The 23229-nt window shown below is 32.0% G+C and overlaps 2 protein-coding genes and 1 pseudogene across 3 annotated transcripts; 1 reads left to right on the top strand and 2 right to left on the bottom strand.

Moving 5' to 3' along the window:
• Positions 1-1132: 1132 nt before the first annotated feature.
• On the bottom strand, positions 1133-5121 carry LOC109003866. Of its 2 annotated transcripts, XR_004800868.1 has the most exons (5): positions 5006-5121; positions 4738-4898; positions 3254-3388; positions 1625-1990; positions 1133-1481 (listed from the first exon to the last, which is right to left on the bottom strand). XR_004800868.1 is itself a non-coding variant. In XM_018982229.2 (3 exons), the coding sequence occupies exons 2-3, from the start codon at positions 1966-1968 to the stop codon at positions 1412-1414; spliced, it is 414 nt and encodes a 137-aa protein (XP_018837774.1). In that variant the 5' UTR covers positions 1969-1990; positions 3254-3885; the 3' UTR covers positions 1140-1411. The 2 variants fall into 2 exon arrangements, 1 of the variants encoding a protein (XP_018837774.1); XM_018982229.2 differs by lacking the exons at positions 4738-4898; positions 5006-5121 and having other exon boundaries at positions 1140-1481; positions 3254-3885.
• Positions 5122-7306: 2185 nt separating this feature from the next.
• Positions 7307-23023, bottom strand: LOC109003737. Its single transcript, XM_035688387.1, has 4 exons — positions 22930-23023; positions 22694-22823; positions 7723-8083; positions 7307-7600 (listed from the first exon to the last, which is right to left on the bottom strand). The coding sequence occupies exons 3-4, from the start codon at positions 8061-8063 to the stop codon at positions 7405-7407; spliced, it is 537 nt and encodes a 178-aa protein (XP_035544280.1). The 5' UTR covers positions 8064-8083; positions 22694-22823; positions 22930-23023; the 3' UTR covers positions 7307-7404.
• Positions 15871-16398, top strand: LOC109003196 (annotated as a pseudogene).
• Positions 23024-23229: the final 206 nt, after the last annotated feature.

Here is a 23229-nt window from a genome sequence, read left to right as displayed (position 1 = left end):
AAGAATTTGTCCCGACAAGCTGGTCATTTGGCTTTTTTATTTTATTTTATTTTTCATATATTATTTTATTTTTTAAAAAATTTAAAAAAATTATAACATTATTAAAAATATTTTTTTAATTATTAATTAAAAAAAATATTGAGACCTACTGTCGGAACATATCATCGGTACACTAAGCATTTTTCATATATACATATATAGAAGATCAATGTTATACATTAATTACTATTCATTTATACACCCAGTCCACACTTACAATTTTATTTTATTTTATTTTATTTTTTTATAGAGTGTGATGATATTTTTTATAAAGTGTGAAATATATAATAGTGAAATATATAATAACTAATCATGAAAGAATTTTTCATATATATATACAGTACTGTTTGAAATATAATATCTGTTGATCTGCATGGTTGAAACTTTGAAGGGAATAGTAGTCTGGATCCAGACTAGGTACTTTTGATGATCAGTAAAGCAATTCACTCATGATCATTAATTAATTTACAACCTTTTAGCCCCTTTTCCTTTTTTGACGTCACATTCTAATTTTTGCTGTCAATTATGATTATAACAATTACCAATTATCTTTATTCGGTGAGTAGTACTCATGATGATCGATGGATGTGATATCTCATTCGTACTTAGTCGTCAATCGTTCATGAATTCGATCGGTGGAGATGCAAAGGGTAATATATAAACAAACGCAGCTAATATTTCATGTACGCACAAAGAAACAGTACTGAAATTTACTGATCTAGCTGAAAGGTGGTAATTTGGACTTACTTGAGATGAAATAAATTAAAATAAAAGTTAAAAATTGAATGAAATATTATTTTTTAATATTATGATTGTTTTGAGATTTAAAAAAAATTAAATTATTTATTATATTTTATATAAAAATTTAAAAAAATTATAATAATACGATGAGATCACGAGATATTTCACTAACTGGGTCTAATTAATCTACTTCTTTTTGTCAGCTAGAAGATGTACTGAAATGACCACTTATATAAAAAAAAAAAAATTAATAATTTATATTTATACGTCTAGTTAACATATTCTTTTTCCTTCGTCGAATAAAAAATATTACTAATTCAAAGAAACTGCAATATTCTATGCGGACATTATAAGGCAGACCTTTGGATATATATTAGGTATAAGAGATCAAGCAGCTAGCTAGCAGATCATGGCAATATTGGTAAGGATAAAGAAAAACCTTGATCATGATCATATTCAACATACCAAACAAATAAAATAAAAGAAGAAAGTATACATAATGCAACCATAAATACACCCGTTTAGATATACCGGTGAGATGAAATCTTATTTCATTATTAGTTATAAATTATCTCAATTCATTTCATCTCACTATCTAAACGAGACAAGATCAAACACCACTTTTCTATCATCAATGATCTTCCGATTTCCACAATGACTTGATCATCTTTCTCGCTGTGCTTTTCATGACGATAACAGCTCTGTCGAAACATAATAAAGCATAAATATATATATATGTAAACAGTGGAAAGAAAGAAAAAGAAAATTAGTATATTGATTAACACATGCAACAAAAGAACTACGTACGTACTGTGGTCTAGCTAGGATTAATGTACGTACGTACCCATTCATTGAAATCATCGTTCCCTTAATAGGAAGGGCGGTGACAGTTCCGTTCATGAGGTAGTTCAATTCAATTATCGCATTATCCCTTATCTCGGATGACGATATGATTATCTTATCCTTTTCCAGGGCACCCTCAAAGTAAGCGAGCACTTCAAAGTCACGGTCGGGATTGTATTCAATGCCAATATCCGCATAGCAGATATACCTGTGCTCACCAGCTGGGATTACACTTGGACTCGCCTCTGATGGAAAGTTGCCAGGATGCACCATCACATCCACTTTCATTGTGACATCGGACATGTTTTTAATCATTGTGTTCCTTGACCAAAGTCTGACCACCATTGGATTGCCGGCCAAAAAGTAACTGCGAGATCATTAGCTAAGAGAAATTAGTCATGTTTCTTACAAGTAAAACAAACTTCGTACAATATATGTGATGATTTTATTGATATGTCACTTATTCCGAGGGTTCAACAAGAATGATCATGAGTAATATGATTGGTAACATATATAACGTTCAATTCAATTAAGCCTAGCTAGAACTTAAAGTGGGGAAAAAAAAGAACAGAAGATCATGAATTCTTGTATGTAGCAGAACTCGATCTCTTGTATATAATCATGTGTATGCATCATAGTACGACAGGCTTTGAACTGATAGCTAGTCAAGAAGGTTCGTGCATGAAACCGGACAACTAATCCGATATAACTCATGATTTTTACTCACTGGGAGCTGGAAAAATGTTGATTGACGTTCTTACTTATTTTGTAGAGATTTATCTTCTAAACTGACCTAAAACGATCGAGTTATGTATGTTAAACAAATTAGTGATCATCACAACTTTGTGGAAAAACAAATAAAGCAGTACCCTAATGCGGAAGAACAGCAAAGAAACAAGAACATGGTGGTCTACTATCATTAATATTGCAGAAAAGGGGCTATGACATGAATGCGAAAACTGAAATCAGAAACAAAAGATGAAGATTCATCTAGCAATTAATTAGTTTCATACTTCCAAAAAAGATATTAGTCATGATCAGCCTTTAGCAATGACCTCTGAAATATTACAAAGAGGCAGGCATGATTCAGTCAATTTTCATAATATCGATGATCAATGCGGTACGTATATGACTGATCTGGTATTACCAATATTCAATGATAAATCTGGATTTAAGGGTTGTGAAATTTTATGATATAATATGAAATCACCACTTATTTTAAAAATTTAAACCAATAGAAAAATATAGATTTTATTAAATTATATCTTAACAGATCGAAGGTACTCTAAGTACGTACTTGAAATATATATGTTTCTGTATAATGTTTAATCTTTTAATCAACCCAAAAAAAAAATGATATTAATCTTTGAATTAAGGTTTGAGTACGTAATTACAATCTACATGGATGATTTTTAGTCCCAAATCTTAGATGTATTAATAGTTGGGATAGAATTAGCTAAAGTACTTTGTGATCGATCATGACCAACATAAAAACATACAGGAAACCAATGAAATAGCATCCTAAAAACATGAGATGGAATTAGAATTCTTCATGAGCTTATGAGGCAAGAAAATCAGAAGTCCAGCGCAAAGTAAAGATATATTTACGAGAGAGAGAGAGAGAGCTTACTCTGCCGGAGAAGTTCACCGGAGTGATCAGTTTCCGATCAGTATCCGAATGCTAGATCCAACTTTGCTTCCTCTTTAAGCTTTCATGTTCAAGCTTCCTCTTCAAGTTTCCTTCTCCGTTAATATACGGCCGTAACTAATGAGAAAAATACATGCACGCAACCTTTTTTTATTTTGTTTTTATGCCATAAAACATATCTACTAGTTTTCTTTGTTAAGCAAATATTCATTTCTTTCTTGACGCTAATCGAGAAATGCTAACTGGAAAAAAAATAAAATTATAAAAACAATTACAAACATAATAATATTAATATAATCGTAAAATAATTTTACTATGAAATAAATCAAGGCATATTAATTTATAATTTTTTTTACAATTATTCTAATGGAATAAATATTTTTCCTTGCTGTAAATATGTGGTGGAGTTGATCAGCCCAAATTAGGGGCGTATAGTAGTTTTCGGTCCGGATTGGAAAAATCAACCCGAACCAACTTTTTAGTCCGGACCAGAATGAACCAAAGACTCTACCAATCGGTTTCGGTCTCACAAATTGTGGACTAAAAAAATTCGGCCAATCTTAGGGTATATAAATTTTGAACCGGATCAAACTATATATATTTAAAATATTTTTAATAATTTAATATAATAATTATATAAGTTAATGATGTAATTTTCATCTAATTTATTATCATTGACTATATAAAATATAAAATAATATATACTTTCAATTAATAATAAATCGTAAATCATGTAATAATTTATGTCATTATATATAAATAGTTAATACATTATACATTTATACATACTCTACTATTTATACTTAATTAAAGTAATTCGGTAATTTTTTTTTTTAATTACCTAAGTTGTAAGCAAGCATGAACAATCTACGTACAATGATCAAATTATTTGATATTCAATAACCATATATAAAATGTATGTCATCATTAATAATTATACATACTAAAGAGTAAAGTCTAAATTAGTAAGTAGTAACTATTAACATCATAAATATAATTATAGTTAAATATTTTTTTCAATGAGTCAGTTAAATAATCAACATTAATAATTCAATTAATTTTAATTTTCGTAATTTAAATAATTTTTTTATTAATTTATTTAAAAAAAAATGAAATAAAATAATAATATAATTGGGCCGGATTGATTGGACTGGATGGGACTAATAGCTACTAGTCCAATCCCGTCCTTATAGGTGTTTGGTCAGGTCCATCATCCCCAGACCAAACCGGACCGATTTACACCGATAGCCCAAATGAAGATTTTCTAAATTAATTATGAAGTCAGGCCCTGGGCCATAAAGAGTATAGACAAAAGGAAGAGAAACATGCATGTTGGGTGTAATGCCAAAATGTTCGAAGCCATCTCAAATCAAGACTAGAGCGCAAAGGATTTTTCTAACATGATGAGTGCATAGCCATGTATAATTAATATATCATTAATATTATGACAATTAATTAGGCTTAACCTTGTTTTGCATGCGTGGGTTCTTCACTTGACCAATGTTGTTTGGACATCATGGTCAATGTTTTGTTTGCAACTGTGATCAGTCTCCGACAATTATTGCCCTTTATCAGCATCGTCGACACCATTATTAATTCATCCACCTTCATCCCATGCAAAACAAACCTGTGATCATCCCAAAAAAAAAAGAAGAAAAATTGTTTATTTCCAAATGAATAAAGGGATTTAAAGCCAAAAAGAAATATTAGATGCATGAGAAGCTAGCTGCAAACCTTAGGCAAGAACTTGCAAACATCAGACACGTACGATAGCTGATCATACATGATGATCTCGATCGATCTTCTGCTATAGGGAGAGAGAGGCCGAAGATGGAACAACCTAGCTCGGAATGCAGCTTGTTAATGCTTGTGTATGTATATATATATATATATATATATATATGTATATAGATAGAAGCGACTGGGTCCCCTCAGCAATTTCCTCGATGAATCTCAGAACGTGGTGGGAAGAAAATGGAGGACTTGTTCTGGGTATCTTCACGAGGTCAATGGGGCCACCATGTGTAATTTTCACAACTTGATATTTATAATTTATGGCCAGGCCGGACTCATTAAAGATATGGACTGGATCCATCAAAAGTGGGCTGATTATTGATCAGTGCAAACCCCCCCCTCCCAACAAATTAACTAATTATTTTGTTTATGTAAGTAAGTTGACCGACCGACCAATAAAAAAGGTAAATTAATGTAATAAATGTCATTCTCATGGTAAAAACAAATTAAAATATGTGAGAGAAAATAAAATATAATTCTTAGTTAAATTAAATATCTAAGTTGGCGAAAACCTAGTCCCTTAACCACTTGCAGTACTAATAGCTAGCTCCATTAATATATATTTAACAGAATGTGATACGTGCCCCTTACTGAGTAATAAAGATAGATTGGGAGTGGAAATATCATATATTGTTTGAGAATGAAAAATTTTTGCTCTTTATAATGGTTTCAAAGAGACTCCAAATTGTATAATTGATTAGTCATTTTAAAGTATAGATCCAAATATAGTTTGAGTAGGGGTGTAACCGGTCCGGTCCGGTCCGGTTTTGGATAAAATCTAGGACCGAACCGGTATGTACTGGTTTTATATTTTTCAAAACCGATTACGCACCGGTTACCCTCCTAAACCGGTACTTCCGGTTTTACCGGTTTTCGGTCCGGTCCGGTTTTTCAGTTTTTTAAAAATATAAATTTCACAATTTGTCATTAAAAATTTGTTTATAAAAAAAAAAATTGATTAAAAAAAAACTGTTTTATACTTTTATTAATATATTAGACTATATAATAGTATTAATATTAGACTATTGGTATAGTTATAAGTTATATATTAGTATTAGTTATAAACTTTTAGTGATTTAGTATTAACATTTTATGTAATAATTTATAAATTATAATAAGAAATTATTTCATATATGAATATATATGTTATATATAAAATTTCACATAAAAATTTATAATTATACATTATATATAAAACTTATATATATTAATATTTAATATATATAAAATATTTTGTATAAAACTTATATATAAAAATATTATTTTTTATTTTTTTTAATCAACGGGTCCGGTCCGGTTCGGTTCGGTCCAAAAAATTCCGGAACCGGACCGGAACCGGCCGGTTTTTACGTTTTAAAAACCGGTTCCGGACCGGACCGGTTCAAAACCGGTAAAACCGGTCCGGTTCGGTCCGGTCCGGTCCGGTTTTCCGGTTTGAGTTTACACCCCTAAGTTTGAGTCTCTCTTGGAGAGTGTCACTTTGGCTAACTTAGATTTTTCTCTGGAATTTGAAGTTCTTTGTAATACTGCGTGCAGTGCTGGAGGTGAAGATTTCAGTCATTAATATAGGGAGAAATTAATGTTATAAACCACAAATATTTCATGATATAATTGTCTGATCTTAATTAATCTTTCATGACATATATATATATTGATTTTCCTTTCATAATGGTTACCGATATATATAATATATATATATATATATAGATAGTTCAATATTAAATGAGGGAAAATACCTTTAAGTTTTTTCCTTCATCAATCACAAATAAATAAATTACTAATTCAAAGAAACTACCAATATCGATCTGCACTACTTATGTTAGAATTAAAGGTGCGTATACGGAGCTTATATATTACGATATTAAATTTAAGATAAACAAATCGGCCTGATCATCCATGTATGTCGCTTACAAGTGAATTTAAATCATTATAACCTGTTCCAAAAATACTATTAATTAAGCTAATGGAAAGCTAGAAGAGAGTTTGATAATTTAATTCATATATATCCAAACAAAAACCAATATATATTGAAGAAGTATATAATATAGACAACCTGCATATATATATGCAAAAGAAAAAAAATAAGTATTACATTGTACAAATTAAGAAGCGTATATGTAGGGTGCATGAAAGAAGCGCGACAAGTACTACTACACAATCATACATTATTGGAGGGTAATTACTAATTATATATATATACATATATATTATATATAAATTGGATATCATGTGAGTCAAGATGGACCCGTTGGATGAGGGACGCGTCTTCTATATATATATATATAGATATATATATATATATATAATAAAACACGAGAGACGTCACAGTCACACGTCCTTCATCCAACGGGTCCAGCTCTAGTACTTGGTTCAAGAGTACCCAAGCCATCTCCGTGAGCAATCTTATTCTTTCCATCAGGTTGCAAGAGGCCGCGGTTGTTCTCGAGAACAGCACTTCTCAGTTCTTTATGATCTTCCATTTTCCACAATATTGACCTGATTTTTCTGGCTGCGTGTTTCATCAGGATGATTACCCTAATAAAAGAAATAATTATATTAAGACATGAGCAAAAGATCATCAAGGAAATTAATAATTAAATTGTTCAAGAGGCATGCATCATCATGATCTACGATGATCAAGTCATGTACGTATATACCCATTCATCTCAATCATATTTCCCTTGACACGATGATAGTCGACCTTTCCGTTCATGTACGTCAATTCAATTCCTTGATTGTCCCTTATCTCGGATGTTGGAATAGGTTTCTTGTCCTTTTCCTTGGCACCGTCGCAGTAAGCAAGCACTTCGACGTTGCGGTTGACATTGGTTTCAATGCCGAAATCTGCATAGCAGATATACCTGTGCTCTCCAGCTGGGATTTCAGGCACACTCGCCTTTGATAGAAAGTTGCCAGGATGCACTATCACATCCACTCTCATTGTGAGATCTGACTTGTTTTTAATCATGGTGTTTCTTGAACAAGGTCTAATCACCATTGAATTGCCAGACAAAGTAACTGCAAAACAAGCACCATTAACAGATTATAAATTTAAGTACCTGCATGCATGTAACTCATGCAAGACCTGACTTCTCAAGTGATCAATTATAAATTTAAGTACCTGCATGTATAACCACCATTAACATACACACTGTCGAGAAATAAAACTTTGTATTTCTGAAACTCTTACTTTTACAGTGAAAGGAGATTAGAATAAATAGATACAGGAAATAAATCTAGCTAAGGTAACTATTACAATATGGTATAATCTATCTAAGGTAACTATTACAATATGGTATGTATTTACAGTTACAAAACATAAAGAGTAATTCCTAAAATCTTGGAGGTATAAATATGGAGAGAATATTTGCTTGATTATTGGCAAGTGAGCTGTTAATACGCCCCCTCAAGTTGGTGCATGGAGGTCTGTAATGCCCAACTTGGATAAAAAATGATGGAAGAGATCCCGGCCCAATGGTTTGGTGAAGATGTCAGCAACTTGCTCATGGGTGGAGGTGTAAATAGCATTGAGAAGGCCGGAGCGAATTTTATCTCGAACAATGTGACAATCAATCTCAATATGTTTAGTACAAGAATTAGTTGTGGTGAGTTGAGGGACAGAAAGAAGATTAAATAGAAATTGAGGAACAAAAAGGACATTTCGTAAAATGAGGTGTTCGGCTAAGACACAAGTGCCGACTCCCTCAATTTTAATTAGGCTTCCATTCGGTAAAGTGACCATTCGGTCAGAGGATGGAGAAATCATGGAGGAGAACAGGGTTCGGTCATGGCAGAGATGGTCGGTGGCGCCACTATCGACCACCCAGTCACGGTAGCTATCAAAAGAGAAAGAGGAGGAGACGTTACCGACGAAGTTTGCGGTGGGAGTGGGCGGCTTGAGCAAATCGAGTAACCTCTGGTATAGATCGGGCGTTAAACTGGGAATCGGAGATGAGGAAGAAACTTGGTGGACCATGGGCGACGAGGAAGGGGGTTTGCCGAGGATGGAAGACGGCTGTTTGCCGCGGGACTCACGACTTGTGGGATACCCAATGATCCGCCAACATCGGTCACGAGTGTGGCCGTGCTTGCCGCATTCGGTGCAGAGCAGGGGCTTCTTTGGAGGACCACCAGAGTGAGCGGCGAAGGCATGGGTTGCTTCCGACGCCATTGTTGGTCGGACATGAAGGAGACGCTGTTGCTCTTCCTGAAAAAGAATAGAAAAAATTTTGGTGATGGGGGGAAGGGTTTCCATGGCAAGGATTTGGGTTCGGAGTTGGGAAAAAGAATCATTTAGGCCGAGTAAAAATTGGTAAACTCTCTCATCTTCAAATTGTTGCTGTAATTTTTTCAGATCGTTGGTTTTTTGTAAATGGCTGAGTTCATCCCATATTTGCCTGATTTGATTGTAATAGTCATGAATCGACTGGGTGTGTTGTTGCAGAGATGATAACTCACGCTTGAGGTGATAAATCCTGGCATTATTGCCATGGCAAAAACGAGACTGAAGATCAAGCCAGACTTCTCGAGGGTCAGTGTGAAATTCAAGGGAGTTAGCTAAGGAGGGACTGATGGAGTTGAGAAGCCAGGTGAGAACCATATCTTTAGTTTGATTCCATTGTTTGTAATCTGTAGAAGTAGGGTCGGGTGGAGGGAGAGTGCCATCAACAAAAACTAATTTGTTTTTGGCGTTGAGAGCACGGGTCATGGCTTTTTGCCATTTGGGAAAATTGTCACCGGTGAGAAGACCAGAGACAAGGATGAGGCTAGGGGAGTCGGATGGGTGAAGGAGGTATGGGGAGGGGGAAGCCATAGGAAAAGATCGATTAGGCTGATACCATGTCAAGAAATAAAACTTTGTATTTTTGAAACTCTTACTTTTACAGTGAAAAGAGATTAGAATAAATAGATACAGGAAATAAATCTATTTAAGGTAACTATTACAATATGGTATAATCTATCTAAGGTAACTATTACAATATAGTATGTATTTACAGTTACAAAACATAAAGAGTAATTCCTAAAATCTTGGAGGTATAAATATGGAGAGAATATTTGCTTGATTATTGGCAAGTGAGCTGTTAATACACACAAACAACAAATTAAGAGCTCAAACTAACAGAAATCAATGAGAAAATAAGGAAAAAAAAAACACGAAAAACAATATATAGCTATAGCATATAGCAAAGACGATTAGAAAGTAAAACACGAAGAAAAAATATATCTTGACAAGTTCATGAAAGGCTCGATCGATATCTTTTACCTTCAAGATCAAGTAGTACTACTACTGTTGCTATTTGCTAATAATTACTGGAATCTGGCAGAGAGAGAGATATATATTAATGGAATTGTCGGCACTTCGGTCTTAATTGATACCAAAACCCAGGTTACTGACTACTTGGATCGCGTTGGACGTGACTAGGCATGACGCAGATGGAAGGAAAAATGCGTGCAGTTGCTTCGGCCTCAAGTTTCTATCTAACGTTGTCACGGCGTGTAATGGCTGGACTTCATAAAATGTAATAAATCTTGCCTAGACCACCCCAGGATAGAGAAAAGTCAACAAAGAAGATTGACGCAAGAAATAATAATGATAGAAAATGCTTTGGTCCCGAATTCGGGATCCAATAGTGTCCCGAATAAATTTTTTTTTAATTTTTTTTAATTTTTTTTTACTTAATAATTAAGAATATATTTTTTTAATAATGTTATAAATTTTTTTTAAATGTTTACGGTAATTAAAAAAATACATGAAAAAGATAAATAAAAATTAAAAAATTGATATACACTATTCGGTAACCTATTCGGGATACAAATTTGTTGACTGTAGCACTGCTCAAATAATAATGATAGAAAATGCTTGGGGACATAGAATGGTGTCCCAAAGTGATGGATACTTTTTTATTTTTATTTTTTTTGGGCAGTGATTTTTAGTGACTTTTTTTTAAAAAATATTTAAAAATATTTAGAAAAAAATGTAATTGTACGTATCATATAACGTAGAGACACATTTCTCGATCCCTTAACATTGTCTAATAACGGTATATATACAATTATTTTTATAATTATATTTTAAAATGAAGATATTTATGTAAATTAATATTATTTTTATTACAAAAATACTCCTCATTTAAAACATAATTATATAAATAAGTGTAAAAACATTTGACTATCTATCATTTTCATAATTTTTATAATGAGTAATGCTATACATCACACTCTCATTATATTTTAATCATATTAAATAGTATGTGGTATATTAATAGTAATAAATGTAATAAATAATTATTTAATAATAATAAATATATTATTCCTTATTTAATGAGATAAAAGTGAGATAATCATACATAGTTACATACTATATACAGGCCGCAATAAAAGGCAACATTGCACAGAAGCCCATACTTCCAGGTACAGGCTGAAGACTGAGCCTAGGCCACAAAACAAAAGCCCATTGATTCCTCCTAAAACTGCTCCATGATTTACAAGAGATAAATATTATTGTTTTCACTCATACATATTCATTTAGCACAATTAACCAGTTAAGTTGGGCCGTAGGGCATGTGGCCTACTGAGAGTATTTTCATTGGATTAGTTAAAATTAAATGATATTTTTTATAAATATAAGAGAAATTTAATTTTTAACTATTCTATTTATATAAATCTCTACATTGGAATAGATATTTTTTCAATATATAACAATAAAATAATATAAGATGAATTTCATTTTAGTTATTCACATCAAATCTCCATATTAGATTATACATTTATACATTGTATAGTAATAAATAACTAATAAGTTTAAAAATATTTAATTTTTTAATTATTAATTAATTTATTTTATCATATTTTACTATTCTACCTATTATATATTAATTAATAATCATATTCTTATTAAATTAATATATCACTAACTCAAATTAATATACCAATTGTGATAAAATATGTGATAGAAAGAAAGGGAGAGAAAAATAATTAATGAAATATGTATTTGATGCATGTACAGTAACCTTTAAATTTGAAAAAAAAATTGAAAGTCACTGTAACTAAATTCCAAATATTTGAAATTTAACTAATCCATTGTGAGTATATTTTGCTCTCTAATAACTAAATACTCAATAAATTTAAGTTTTAACTAATCTAATGAGAGTGCTCTAACACAATATACACATCTTCAAAATGGAGATCATGGGTTCGACCCCCTCTCTAAATGTATATAAAAAAAAAAATAGCTATAAGTTATAGACATATGAAACCACTGTGTCACATTAGCATGAATGATTATGGATGATAAATCTAAAATGAAGAGTATCATTACCTTCCAAAGCATAAAGTCGCATAAATGATGGGAATGTTTGGTTTATAAAAGATCTCACAAAAATAAAGACACAAATTGATATAGCCTGCTTGATACATTAGATTGTGAATTTTTTTTTAATGTAAAATAGATCTAGCGTATCATAACTAATCACATTAGTTTATATATTTATTTTCGTGACACTTCTCAATAAAAAAAATTACGAGTTATGCTATTTACATGTCAATGTGCGCCACTTGTTGTAGAACCAATTATCATTTATGCTTTTTCATGCTAGTCAATGTTTAATCTTTTTTTTTTTAACTAATCCATGAGTTTAACGAACAGTACGTATCATTTTGACTATAACAAGGCTTAGATATCTGAGTTTAAAACTTTAACGTACTCTGTTTTGGATTGGATACAGAACCATGTTTTGAGAAGAGTCTCCATTAAAATCGTTTGCGCCACTAATTGATGAACTTACGCAGTCGACTTTTATCAAATGCTTCATCTTCATCATCCACCCGCTTTCGATATTCCCTACAAAAGAACCTGTCGAAAACATCATGAAGAACGATCGAGTCGTAGAACTGCAAAGTCTATTCCAAAAAGTAAATTACCTTGTGGGAGCGATGGCAAAGATCATCACACATGGTAGCCGATCCATATTATATGTTCTGCTAAAAGCTTAGGGCTTAAAGAAAGAAGGTAGAAACGTTAATTCCCTGAAGATCGATATTTCTTCTTCTGCACTTCTCTTTGGACAATGTAGGAGAAATGCTAACGCTATAGCTGTAGGCCAGAGTTAGTGACTGAGTCGCGTCTTAGGCTGTGTTTGGGTATTAGAGTATCTTCAACACTTTCCAAGTATTCTCGTACTTTTGAAAATCTTTCACATGCCAAACAATTTAAAATACTTTCAATGGGACCTACAAACTCACTTCAATCTCTACTCATAACTATTCACAAACATTCTATAATACTTATCATTATTATATATAAATAAAAAATAAAATCACTATAATATTTATCATTATTAAATATATAAAAAAAATCATTATAATATATAAATAAATAAAAAATCAGTATAATATATAAATAAAAAATATTTATCACTATTATATATAAATAAAAAATAAAATCGCTATAATATATAAATAAAAAATAAAATCACTATAATATATAAATAAAAAATAAAATAACTATAATATTTATCAATATTAAATATAAATATAAAATAAAATCATTATAATATATAAATATAAAATAAAAAATTAAATTGCAATAATATATAAATAAAAAATTAAATCGCTATAATATATAAATAAAAAATAAAATTGCTATAATATATGAATAAAAAATAAAATCACTATAATATATAAATAAAAAATAAAATCACTATAATATATAAATAAAAAATATTTATCACTATAATATATAAATAAAAAATAAAATCGCTATAATATATAAATAAAAAATAAAATCGCTATAATATATAAATAAAAAATAAAATCACTATAATATATAAATAAAAAATAAAATCACTACAATATTTATCACTATTAAATAGAAATAAAAAATAAAATCATTATAATATATAAATAAAAAATAAAATCACTATAATATATAAATAAAAAATAAAATCACTATAATATATAAATAAAAAATAAAATCACTATAATAAATATAAATAAAAAATAAAATCATTATAATATATAAATAAAAAATAAAATCACTATAATATATAAATAAAAAATAAAATCACTATTAAATATAAATAAAAAATAAAATCATTATAATATATAAATAAAAAATAAAAACTATAATATTTATATATATATAAAAAATAAAATCACTATAATATATAAATAAAAAATAACATTACTATAATATTTATCACTATTATATATATATAAATAAAATCATTATAATATTTATCACTATTATATATAAATTAAAAATAAAATCATTATAATATTTATCATTATTATATATAAAGTAAAATAAAATCACTACAATATTTATTAATATTAAAAAATCACTATACTAAAATTATTATAATATTTATTACTAAAAATAAAATTACTATAATATATAAATAAAAAATAACATTACTATAATTATCAATATTAAATATAAATAAAAAATAAAATCATTATAATATATAAATATAAAATAAAAAATTAAATTGCAATAATATATAAATAAAAAATTAAATCGCTATAATATATAAATAAAAAATAAAATTGCTATGATATATGAATAAAAAATAAAATCACTATAATATATAAATAAAAAATAAAATCACTATAATATATAAATAAAAAATATTTATCACTATAATATATAAATAAAAAATAAAATCGCTATAATATATAAATAAAAAATAAAATCGCTATAATATATAAATAAAAAATAAAATCACTATAATATATAAATAAAAAATAAAATCACTACAATATTTATCACTATTAAATAGAAATAAAAAATAAAATCATTATAATATATAAATAAAAAATAAAATCACTATAATATATAAATAAAAAATAAAATCACTATAATATATAAATAAAAAATAAAATCACTATAATATATAAATAAAAAATAAAATCACTATTAAATATAAATAAAAAATAAAATCATTATAATATATAAATAAAAAATAAAAACATTATAATATTTATCTCTATTATATATAAATAAAAAATAAAATCACTAAAATATATAAATAAAAAATAAAATCACTATTATATATAAATAAAAAATAAAATACTATAATATTTATCACTATTATATATAAATTAAAAATAAAATCACTATAATATATAAATAAAAAATAACATTACTATAATATTTATCACTATTATATATAAATTAAAAATAAAATCACTATAATATATAAATAAAAAATAACATTACTATAATATATAATATATAAATAATATATAAATAAAATCATTATAATATTTATCACTATTATATATAAATTAAAAATAAAATCATTATAATATTTATCATTATTATATATAAAGTAAAATAAAATCACTACAATATTTATTAATATTAAAAAATCACTATAATAAAATTATTATAATATTTATTACTAAAAATAAAATTACTATAATATATAAATAAAAAATAACATTACTATAATATTTATCACTATTATATATATATAAATAAAATCATTATAATATTTATCACTATTATATATAAAATAAAATTGCTATTTGATGCAAATTCTTAATGCGATTTTTTATGAAGAAAACCATACTCGATTCAATTGATAAAAGTCAAGAAAACCACTATTATATGACATATTGATTGAAAATCACTAGAAAGTGCTGATTTATGTAGTGACTTTTTTGGACAAATAGAGAAAAAGAAATTGCATAACCACATGGAATATATATTGATTTATATTGATTTCAAACTTTTTTGGGACTGGTTCGGTCCAGACCAAAAATTTCGGTTCACAGAGAATTAACCTGTGTTGTGATATGTATATGCAGGAGGATGGGCAAGCGCACCAGATGGCCCATACTCTTGGGGATATTGCTATCTAAGGGAACAAAACCCTGGATCCTACTATGCTTCGGATCCAAATTATCCTTGTGCTCCTAGCAGGCAATATTATGGCCGAGGTCTTATCCAACTTTCATGGTCAGTATATATCAGTATCACCTTTACAATTACATTATCTATATGACTTTTTGTCTTTCAATTATATATTTTTTTTGTGATGTATACAAAAAATTGTCATTATTCAGGAACTACAACTATGGGAGGTGTGGAAAAGCCATAGGAGTGGACCTATTGAACAACCCTGACCTTGTGGCCATTAACCCGGCCAATAATCTCATTCAAAATAGCACTTTGGTTCTGGATGACTCCACAGTCACCAAAGCCGTCATGCCACGATGTTATCATCGGGAGATGGAATCCATCCGGTGCTGACAGGTCGGCTGGTCAGGTTCTGGGATATGGTGTAATCACAAACATCATCAATGGTGGACTGAAGTGTGGTATGTAAAACTCTATAAAATGGTATTGGCCTCAATGCCATAAACCGTGTGACTATTCTCATTTATATACAATTTCAAAAGAAGTTTTAAAATACAAGGATACATAATAACAGAAATTTAAATACAGTCAAAAGTTATCTCTTAGAGTAGATAAGTGTTTATTTGTATCATTCAATCGTAACTGATCTAGGAATAAGGGAGAAGCCAAGGAAATCTCGATGGTTTGAATTATGTGTTTATCATCCCCCCGCAAGCTAATGGGGAGAGAAACTACCATTAGCTAGTCACGAAGCAGACAAAACGGAGCTAAACTTAGTCCCTTTGTAATTATATAAGCAGTTTGATCATAAGAACCAATAAACTGAAGGGAAATATCTCGATTAGCAACTTTCTCACGGATGAAGTGAAAATCAACTTCAATATGTTTAGTGCGAGCATGAAACACATGATAAGAAGCAAGAGCAAGAGCACCATTGTTATCACACCAAATAGTAGGAGCTGTAGGCAAAGAAATATGAAGTTCTTTAAGGAGCATACGAAGCAAATACAGCTCAGCAGTAGTAATAGTTAATGCCTTATATTCTGCTTCAGTGCTAGAACGAGCTACCACAGATTGTTTCTTGGCAGTCCACAAGATTAAGCAAGAGCCAAAGAAAACACCATACCCGGTAGTTGATCTTCGATCATTGGGATTACCAGCCCAGTCTGAATCACAAAAGGCCTGAAGAGTTTGCTCACCCTTAGTGTACCACAATCCCAGATCAATGGTGCCTTTTAAGTATCGTAAGACAAGTTTTGCTGCTGTCCAATGAACAGAATTAGGACAATGCATATGTTGACATAATTGGTTGACAGAAAATGCTATATCAAGTCTAGTCAAGGTGCAATATTGGAGAGCTCCCACAGTTTGTCGATATTATGTAATTTGAGAGGTAGTGAGTGGCTCACCAACATGAACGGATAATTTAAGGCCTGTGGTACAAGGAGAGGAAGCAGGTTTGGCCCCAGCCATCTTGGTTTGATGAAGAAGATCCCCAATATACTTGTACTGTCGAAGATGTAGTCCAAAAGAGTCACGACTTGCTTGGATGCCGAGAAAATAGCCTAAAGGACCATGGTCTTTCATCTTGAACTCGGTCTGCAGCTTCTTGATTAGAGACTGAATGAGAGAAGGATCTGTACTTGTAACAAGGATATCATCTACATAGATGAGGATAAATAGATGAATATTGCCCTTATGATAGACAAATAAGGAGGCATCCATTGGTGAGGATAGAAAACCGAATTCAAGTAGAGTTTGAGATAGACGCATAAACCAAGCACGAGGTGCTTGTTTGAGGCCACAAAGTGACTTGGTCAGTTTGCAAACATAATCTGGAAAATTTGAATTAACAAACCCCTTAGGTTGCTCCATATATACATCCTCTAGCAAGATCCCATGAAGAAAAGCGTTAGATACATCAAGCTGTCTAATTTTCCAATCAAATTGAACAGAAAGTGTAAGAGGCACCCGTACAGTAGAAGGCTTAATTACTGGACTAAAAGTCTCAGTAAAGTCAATACCTTCTTCTTGAGCAAATCCCAAAGCTACTAATCTTGCTTTGAGTCTGTCAACCTCACCTGTGGGTGTTTGTTTGACTTTATACACCCACTTATTTCCTACCACATTATGATCAACAGGTCTAAGACATAGCTTCCATGTCTCATTAGCCAATAAAGCATCATATTCCTCTCTCATAGCAGCACACCATTCACATAATAAAGCATCTTGTCGGTAAGAGTTTGGTTCATGTGGAGTCACATTACTGGATAAAGCTTGGAGAGGATATTTGGTGGAATAGAGTTTAAAGTTTGAAAATGTGCGAGACTTGAGGTTACCTGTTTGGGAGCGAGTTGTCATGGGGTGATGAGATTGATTGGAAGAAGAGGAAACTTCGGGTATAGAGAGGATAGGAGTTGGACTAGGTGTGGGAGAAGTATTAGGAGAAGTAGGAGAAGTAGGGGCAGGTAGAGTGGAAATATTAGGAGAAGTAGGGGCAGGTAAGGATTCTAGAGGAGAATCAGGTGAATCTGAAATGGTTGGAGATAAATGTGGTAAATTAGAAGTAGATAAAGAAAAAGAAGGAGAAGGTAAAAACGTACCTTGAGAGAAGACCATTGGAAGAGGTTCAGAGGACTGCAATCCATCCTTAGCAGGAAATGTATTCTCATTAAACATAACATGCCGTGAGATTAGCACTTTTTGAGTGACAAGATCCAAGCATCTATATCCATTTTTATGGGAACTATAACCCAGAAATATGCAACGTTTGGATATGAACATCAATTTGTGAGTTGCAAATGGTCACAATAATGGAAAACAAGCACAACCAAAGGTGCGTAGGGAGGTATAATCAGGATGCTTGCCAAATAGTTTAAGATATGGTGTTTGATTATCAAGAGTAGGTGTTGGCAGTCTCTTAATGAGAAAAATGGATGCTAAAAAGGCATCAACCCATAATTTAGTGGGCAAAAGTGACTGAGCTAACAGAGACAGTCCCATTTCCACCACATGATGGTGTTTGCGTTCAGTAATCCCATTTTGTTGGGGGTGTATGAGGACAAGTAAGGCGATGTTGGATTCCATTGGAGGAAAGAAATGATTAAAATTGGTTGGACATGTATTCTCCACCTCCATCCGATTGTAATTGTTTAATTTCGCAGGAAAATTGGTTTTCAACTAGCATTTTGAATTTAACAAAACAAGCATATACATCATATTTATTTTGGAGAGGATAAAGCCATGAGAATCGTGAAAAGTCATCAATGAATATAACATAATACTTGCATCCATTGAGATATTTGATAGAACAAGACCATACATCGGTATGAATTAATTGCAAAGGAAAGAAAGAAACACGAGTAGAAGGTTTGAAAGGAAGTTGTTTACCTTTGCCAAGTTGGCAAGGTTCACAAAAGTGCATTTTATTCACTGATCCTTCAACAGGTAAGGAATGTTTATTTAATAACTGAGATACAATGGGAAGAGATGCATATCCTAATCTAGATGCCAAACTGAAACTGGGGTTTTAATTCCTACTACGGCTGCCAAAGCATGTGATTTATTGATAGGCATTGACTGCAAATGGATTGGATAGAGACCCCCTTCACTCCTGCCTTCCAGTAGTATCATCCCCGTTTGTATGTCCTTGACAAAATAATGAGTACTAGATAGAATAAAGAAGTAATGATTATCAAGACAGAATTGATTGATGGAAAGCAAATTGGTAGAAGCTTGAGGACAATGGAGGACACGTTTGAGGTTTAATTTAGCTTCAGACGTATGAAAAATAGCAGTACCAGTATGTGCAATACTCAAACCTTGGCCATTACCAACAACTACATTTTCTTGTCCTGTGTATGGTTGTTGCAGAGTGAGATGCTCCAGATTGGCAGTAATGTGTTGATTAGCTCCACTGTCAGCAAACCATTTCTCTTCCTCTTGCTCAGCATTGCTATGTGCCACCATAGCAGCTACCTGGGTTGGTGGATGACGACTCTGATATGCATAATCCATTATGTGAAAGCAATCTAATGCCTCAATATTTGACAAGGTGACTTGGGAGTGGAAAATGAGTGCTGCTGCTGATTTGGCTGAGTTGAGGAAGGTAAACCAGAGGGTTTTGGTGAATATTGAGGACGAGGATTTTGTGAATATGAAGGATGTGAATATGGTTTATTTGGGTTTTTGAGTTTGCGGTTGTACTGCTGTTGGTTGGATTTGGGAGTGAAGAATGCAAAATTATTAGTCTCAGGTGGTATAGCAGTATTCTGGTTTTCCAATAATAGCTCATATGACAAGAGCTCGGTTTGAAAATTTTCAAAAGAAACATTCTTGTTTCTAGTAGCAAAGGACAGAGAAGTTATAAAAGGATTAAAGGAGGGGTTGAGACCACTCACGATATAAGACATTAAGTCATCATCCTCAAGTGGCTTACCAAATGCAACTAATTCATCTGACACCAACTTCGCTTTTTCAAGAAAATCAATGCACTTCATTGACCCTTGATGAAGAGTCTACAGCTTTCGCTTTAGGTGGTGTACACGGGTTCTGGATTGAGAGGCAAACTTGTTTGCCAGAGAACTCCACACCTCTCGAGCAGATATGATGCCATAGATAGAGGCTAGCACCTTGTCAGACAAAGTGGCATTGATCCAACTTAACACACACTGATCTCTCTTATTCTAGAGAATATATTCTGGATTAAGAGAACCATCAAGAGACTTTGATGGACACGGCTCAGAACCATCCACGAAACCCATCAAGTCATGACTTTTCAGCACTGGCACAATCTGAGATGGCCATATGAGATAGTTTGAGTCACTCAGTTTGATCAATACCAGATGACCAATGTTTGGAGGAGCAAAAGTAACATTGGAGGAAGCGAAAGAAGAGGAGGCCATAGGTGAGAAGGAGATGATCGATTGAAATTAGGCGTATGCCAATGGCTGTGATACTCTGTAAAACTCTGTAAAATGGTATTGGCCTTAATGCCATAAACCGTGTGACTGTTCTCATTTATATACAATTTCAGAAGAAGTTTTGAAATACAAGGATACATAATAACATAAATTTAAATACAGTCAAGAGTTATCTCTTAGAGTAGATAAGTGTTTATTTGTATCATTCAATCGTAACTGATTTGGGAGATAAGATAAGGGAGAAGCCAAGGAAATCTCGGTGGTTTGAATTCTATGGTTATCATGGTAAAGGGTGGAATTCTAAGGTGGAGGATCGCATTGGGTTCTATAAGAGGTATTGTGACATACTTGAGGGTGGACCAGACCGAACTATATATATTTAAAATATTTTTAATAATTTAATATATTAATTTTATATAGTAATTATATAAGCTAATGATGTAATTTTTATCTAATTTATTATTATTGACTATATGAAATATTAAATAATATATACTATCAATTAATAATAAATTATAAATCATGTTATAATTTATATAGTCACCCAGAGCAACGTCCGAATGTGGAGGCTTGTCCTCTGATGTCTTATACTGCCTACGAAGCTGCTTGAGAGTGGTGGGTGATCGTGCAGGGGCTGACGTGTGTGTGGGGCTAGTTCCCGTTTAAGGTCACGGAGAGGCTGGGCCATGGGGGTTGTATCCCATGGTGCTACAACTAGGCGCGACTAGTTGCTTCTGTCGTGCGTCCTGCATGGTCTGGAGGTGGAAGGTGGTTTATGGAGGAGGAGACGTGTGGCAGCTTGCTCCTAAGTTTGGGGCCCCACTACAAGAAAACTGCTTATTTGCGACTAGTTATTTCCAGCGAAATAACTATTTTCAGCAAAAATAAATCTATTTTGTCACAAATAGTCAATTTCGTTGCAAAAGAATGGTCAAAATACCTATTTTTCTTGTAGTGGGGTGACATTGCTCTGTTTCAGTGTAGAAAAACAGAGGAGGAGGAGGAGGCTTGCATGTGGCGGTGCATGCACTGGAAGACTGTCTGCCGGAGGTGTGAGGCGGTGGTCCTCTGCTTGTATGTTGGTGGCAAAGATACAGCTTAGTAGCGGCGTAGTAATGTGGTGGGTGTGGAAGTCGTGCAACAATGGAAGTTGTCGAAGTGGGTGCACGTTTGAAACGGGATGTGACTAGTGGATAAAGAAAAATCAATTGAAGGAGAAGATAAGAGAAAGAGCATTTACAAGGTAAAGTTTATGTGAGAATATTTCAAAATGGCATCGAAGGCGCATGGGAGAGGGAAATAAAATGATGAGTGAGAGCAGTTGTTGAGAAAAATTAGTACATGGGTAACGGGTTAGGAAAACTGTCGAGGAAACCGTCTGGTGGGGAAGAGAAGATAGGAAGAAAAACTAAATAATAAAAATAATAATGAAGAAGATAAAATAATAGTAATAATAAATAAATAAATAAAATAAGAGTGCACACACAACTCATAAATAGAACGGTTTTACTTAGCAATAGAGCTTCTCTATGGGCCTAGGCTAAGATTGGGCCCGGGTGTGACATTCCCGGACTGGACTAAACCGATTTAAACCCCTTGTCCAAATGAAAATTTTCTAATTAATTATGAAAGGCCCTGGCCCATAAAAGAGTATAGACAAAAGGAAGAGAAACATGCATGTTGGGTGTAATGCCAAAATGTTCGATGCCATCTCAAATCAAGACTAGAGCGCAAAGGATTTTTCTAATATGATGAGTGCATAACCATAATTAATATATCATTAATATTATGAAAATTAATTAGGCTTAACCTTGTTTTGCATGCATGGGTTCGACACTTTACCAATGTTGTTCGGACATGGTCAATGCATGTTTTGTTTGCAACTGTGATCAGTCTCCGACAATTATTGCCCTTTATCAGCATCGTCGACACCAATATTAATTCATCCACCTTCATCCCATGCAAAACAAACCTGTGATCATCCCAAAAAAAACGAAGAAAATTTATTTATTTCCAAATGAATAAAGGGATTTAAAGCCAAAAGGAAATATTACATGCATGAGAAGCTAGCTGCAAACCTTGGGCAAGAACTTGCAAACATCAGACACGTACGATAGCTGATCATACATGATGATCTCGATCGATCTTCTGCTATAGAGAGAGAGAGAGAGAGAGAGAGAGAGAGAGGCCGAAGATGGAACAACCTCGGGATGCTTGTCAATCCTTGTTCTTTTTCTTATATATATATATAGGTAGAAGCGACTGAGTCCCCTCAGCAATTTCCTCTATGAATCTCAGAACGCGGTAGGAAGAAAATGGAGGACTTGTTCTGGGTATCTTCACGAGGTCAATGGGCCCACCAGGTGTAATTTCACAAC

Source organism: Juglans regia, chromosome 1 (genome assembly GCF_001411555.2).
Source record: "Juglans regia cultivar Chandler chromosome 1, Walnut 2.0, whole genome shotgun sequence".
NCBI lineage: Eukaryota > Viridiplantae > Streptophyta > Magnoliopsida > Fagales > Juglandaceae > Juglans > Juglans regia.
The sequence above is the reverse complement of the archived record's forward strand: the minus strand, read 5'-3'. Positions and strand labels throughout refer to the sequence as shown.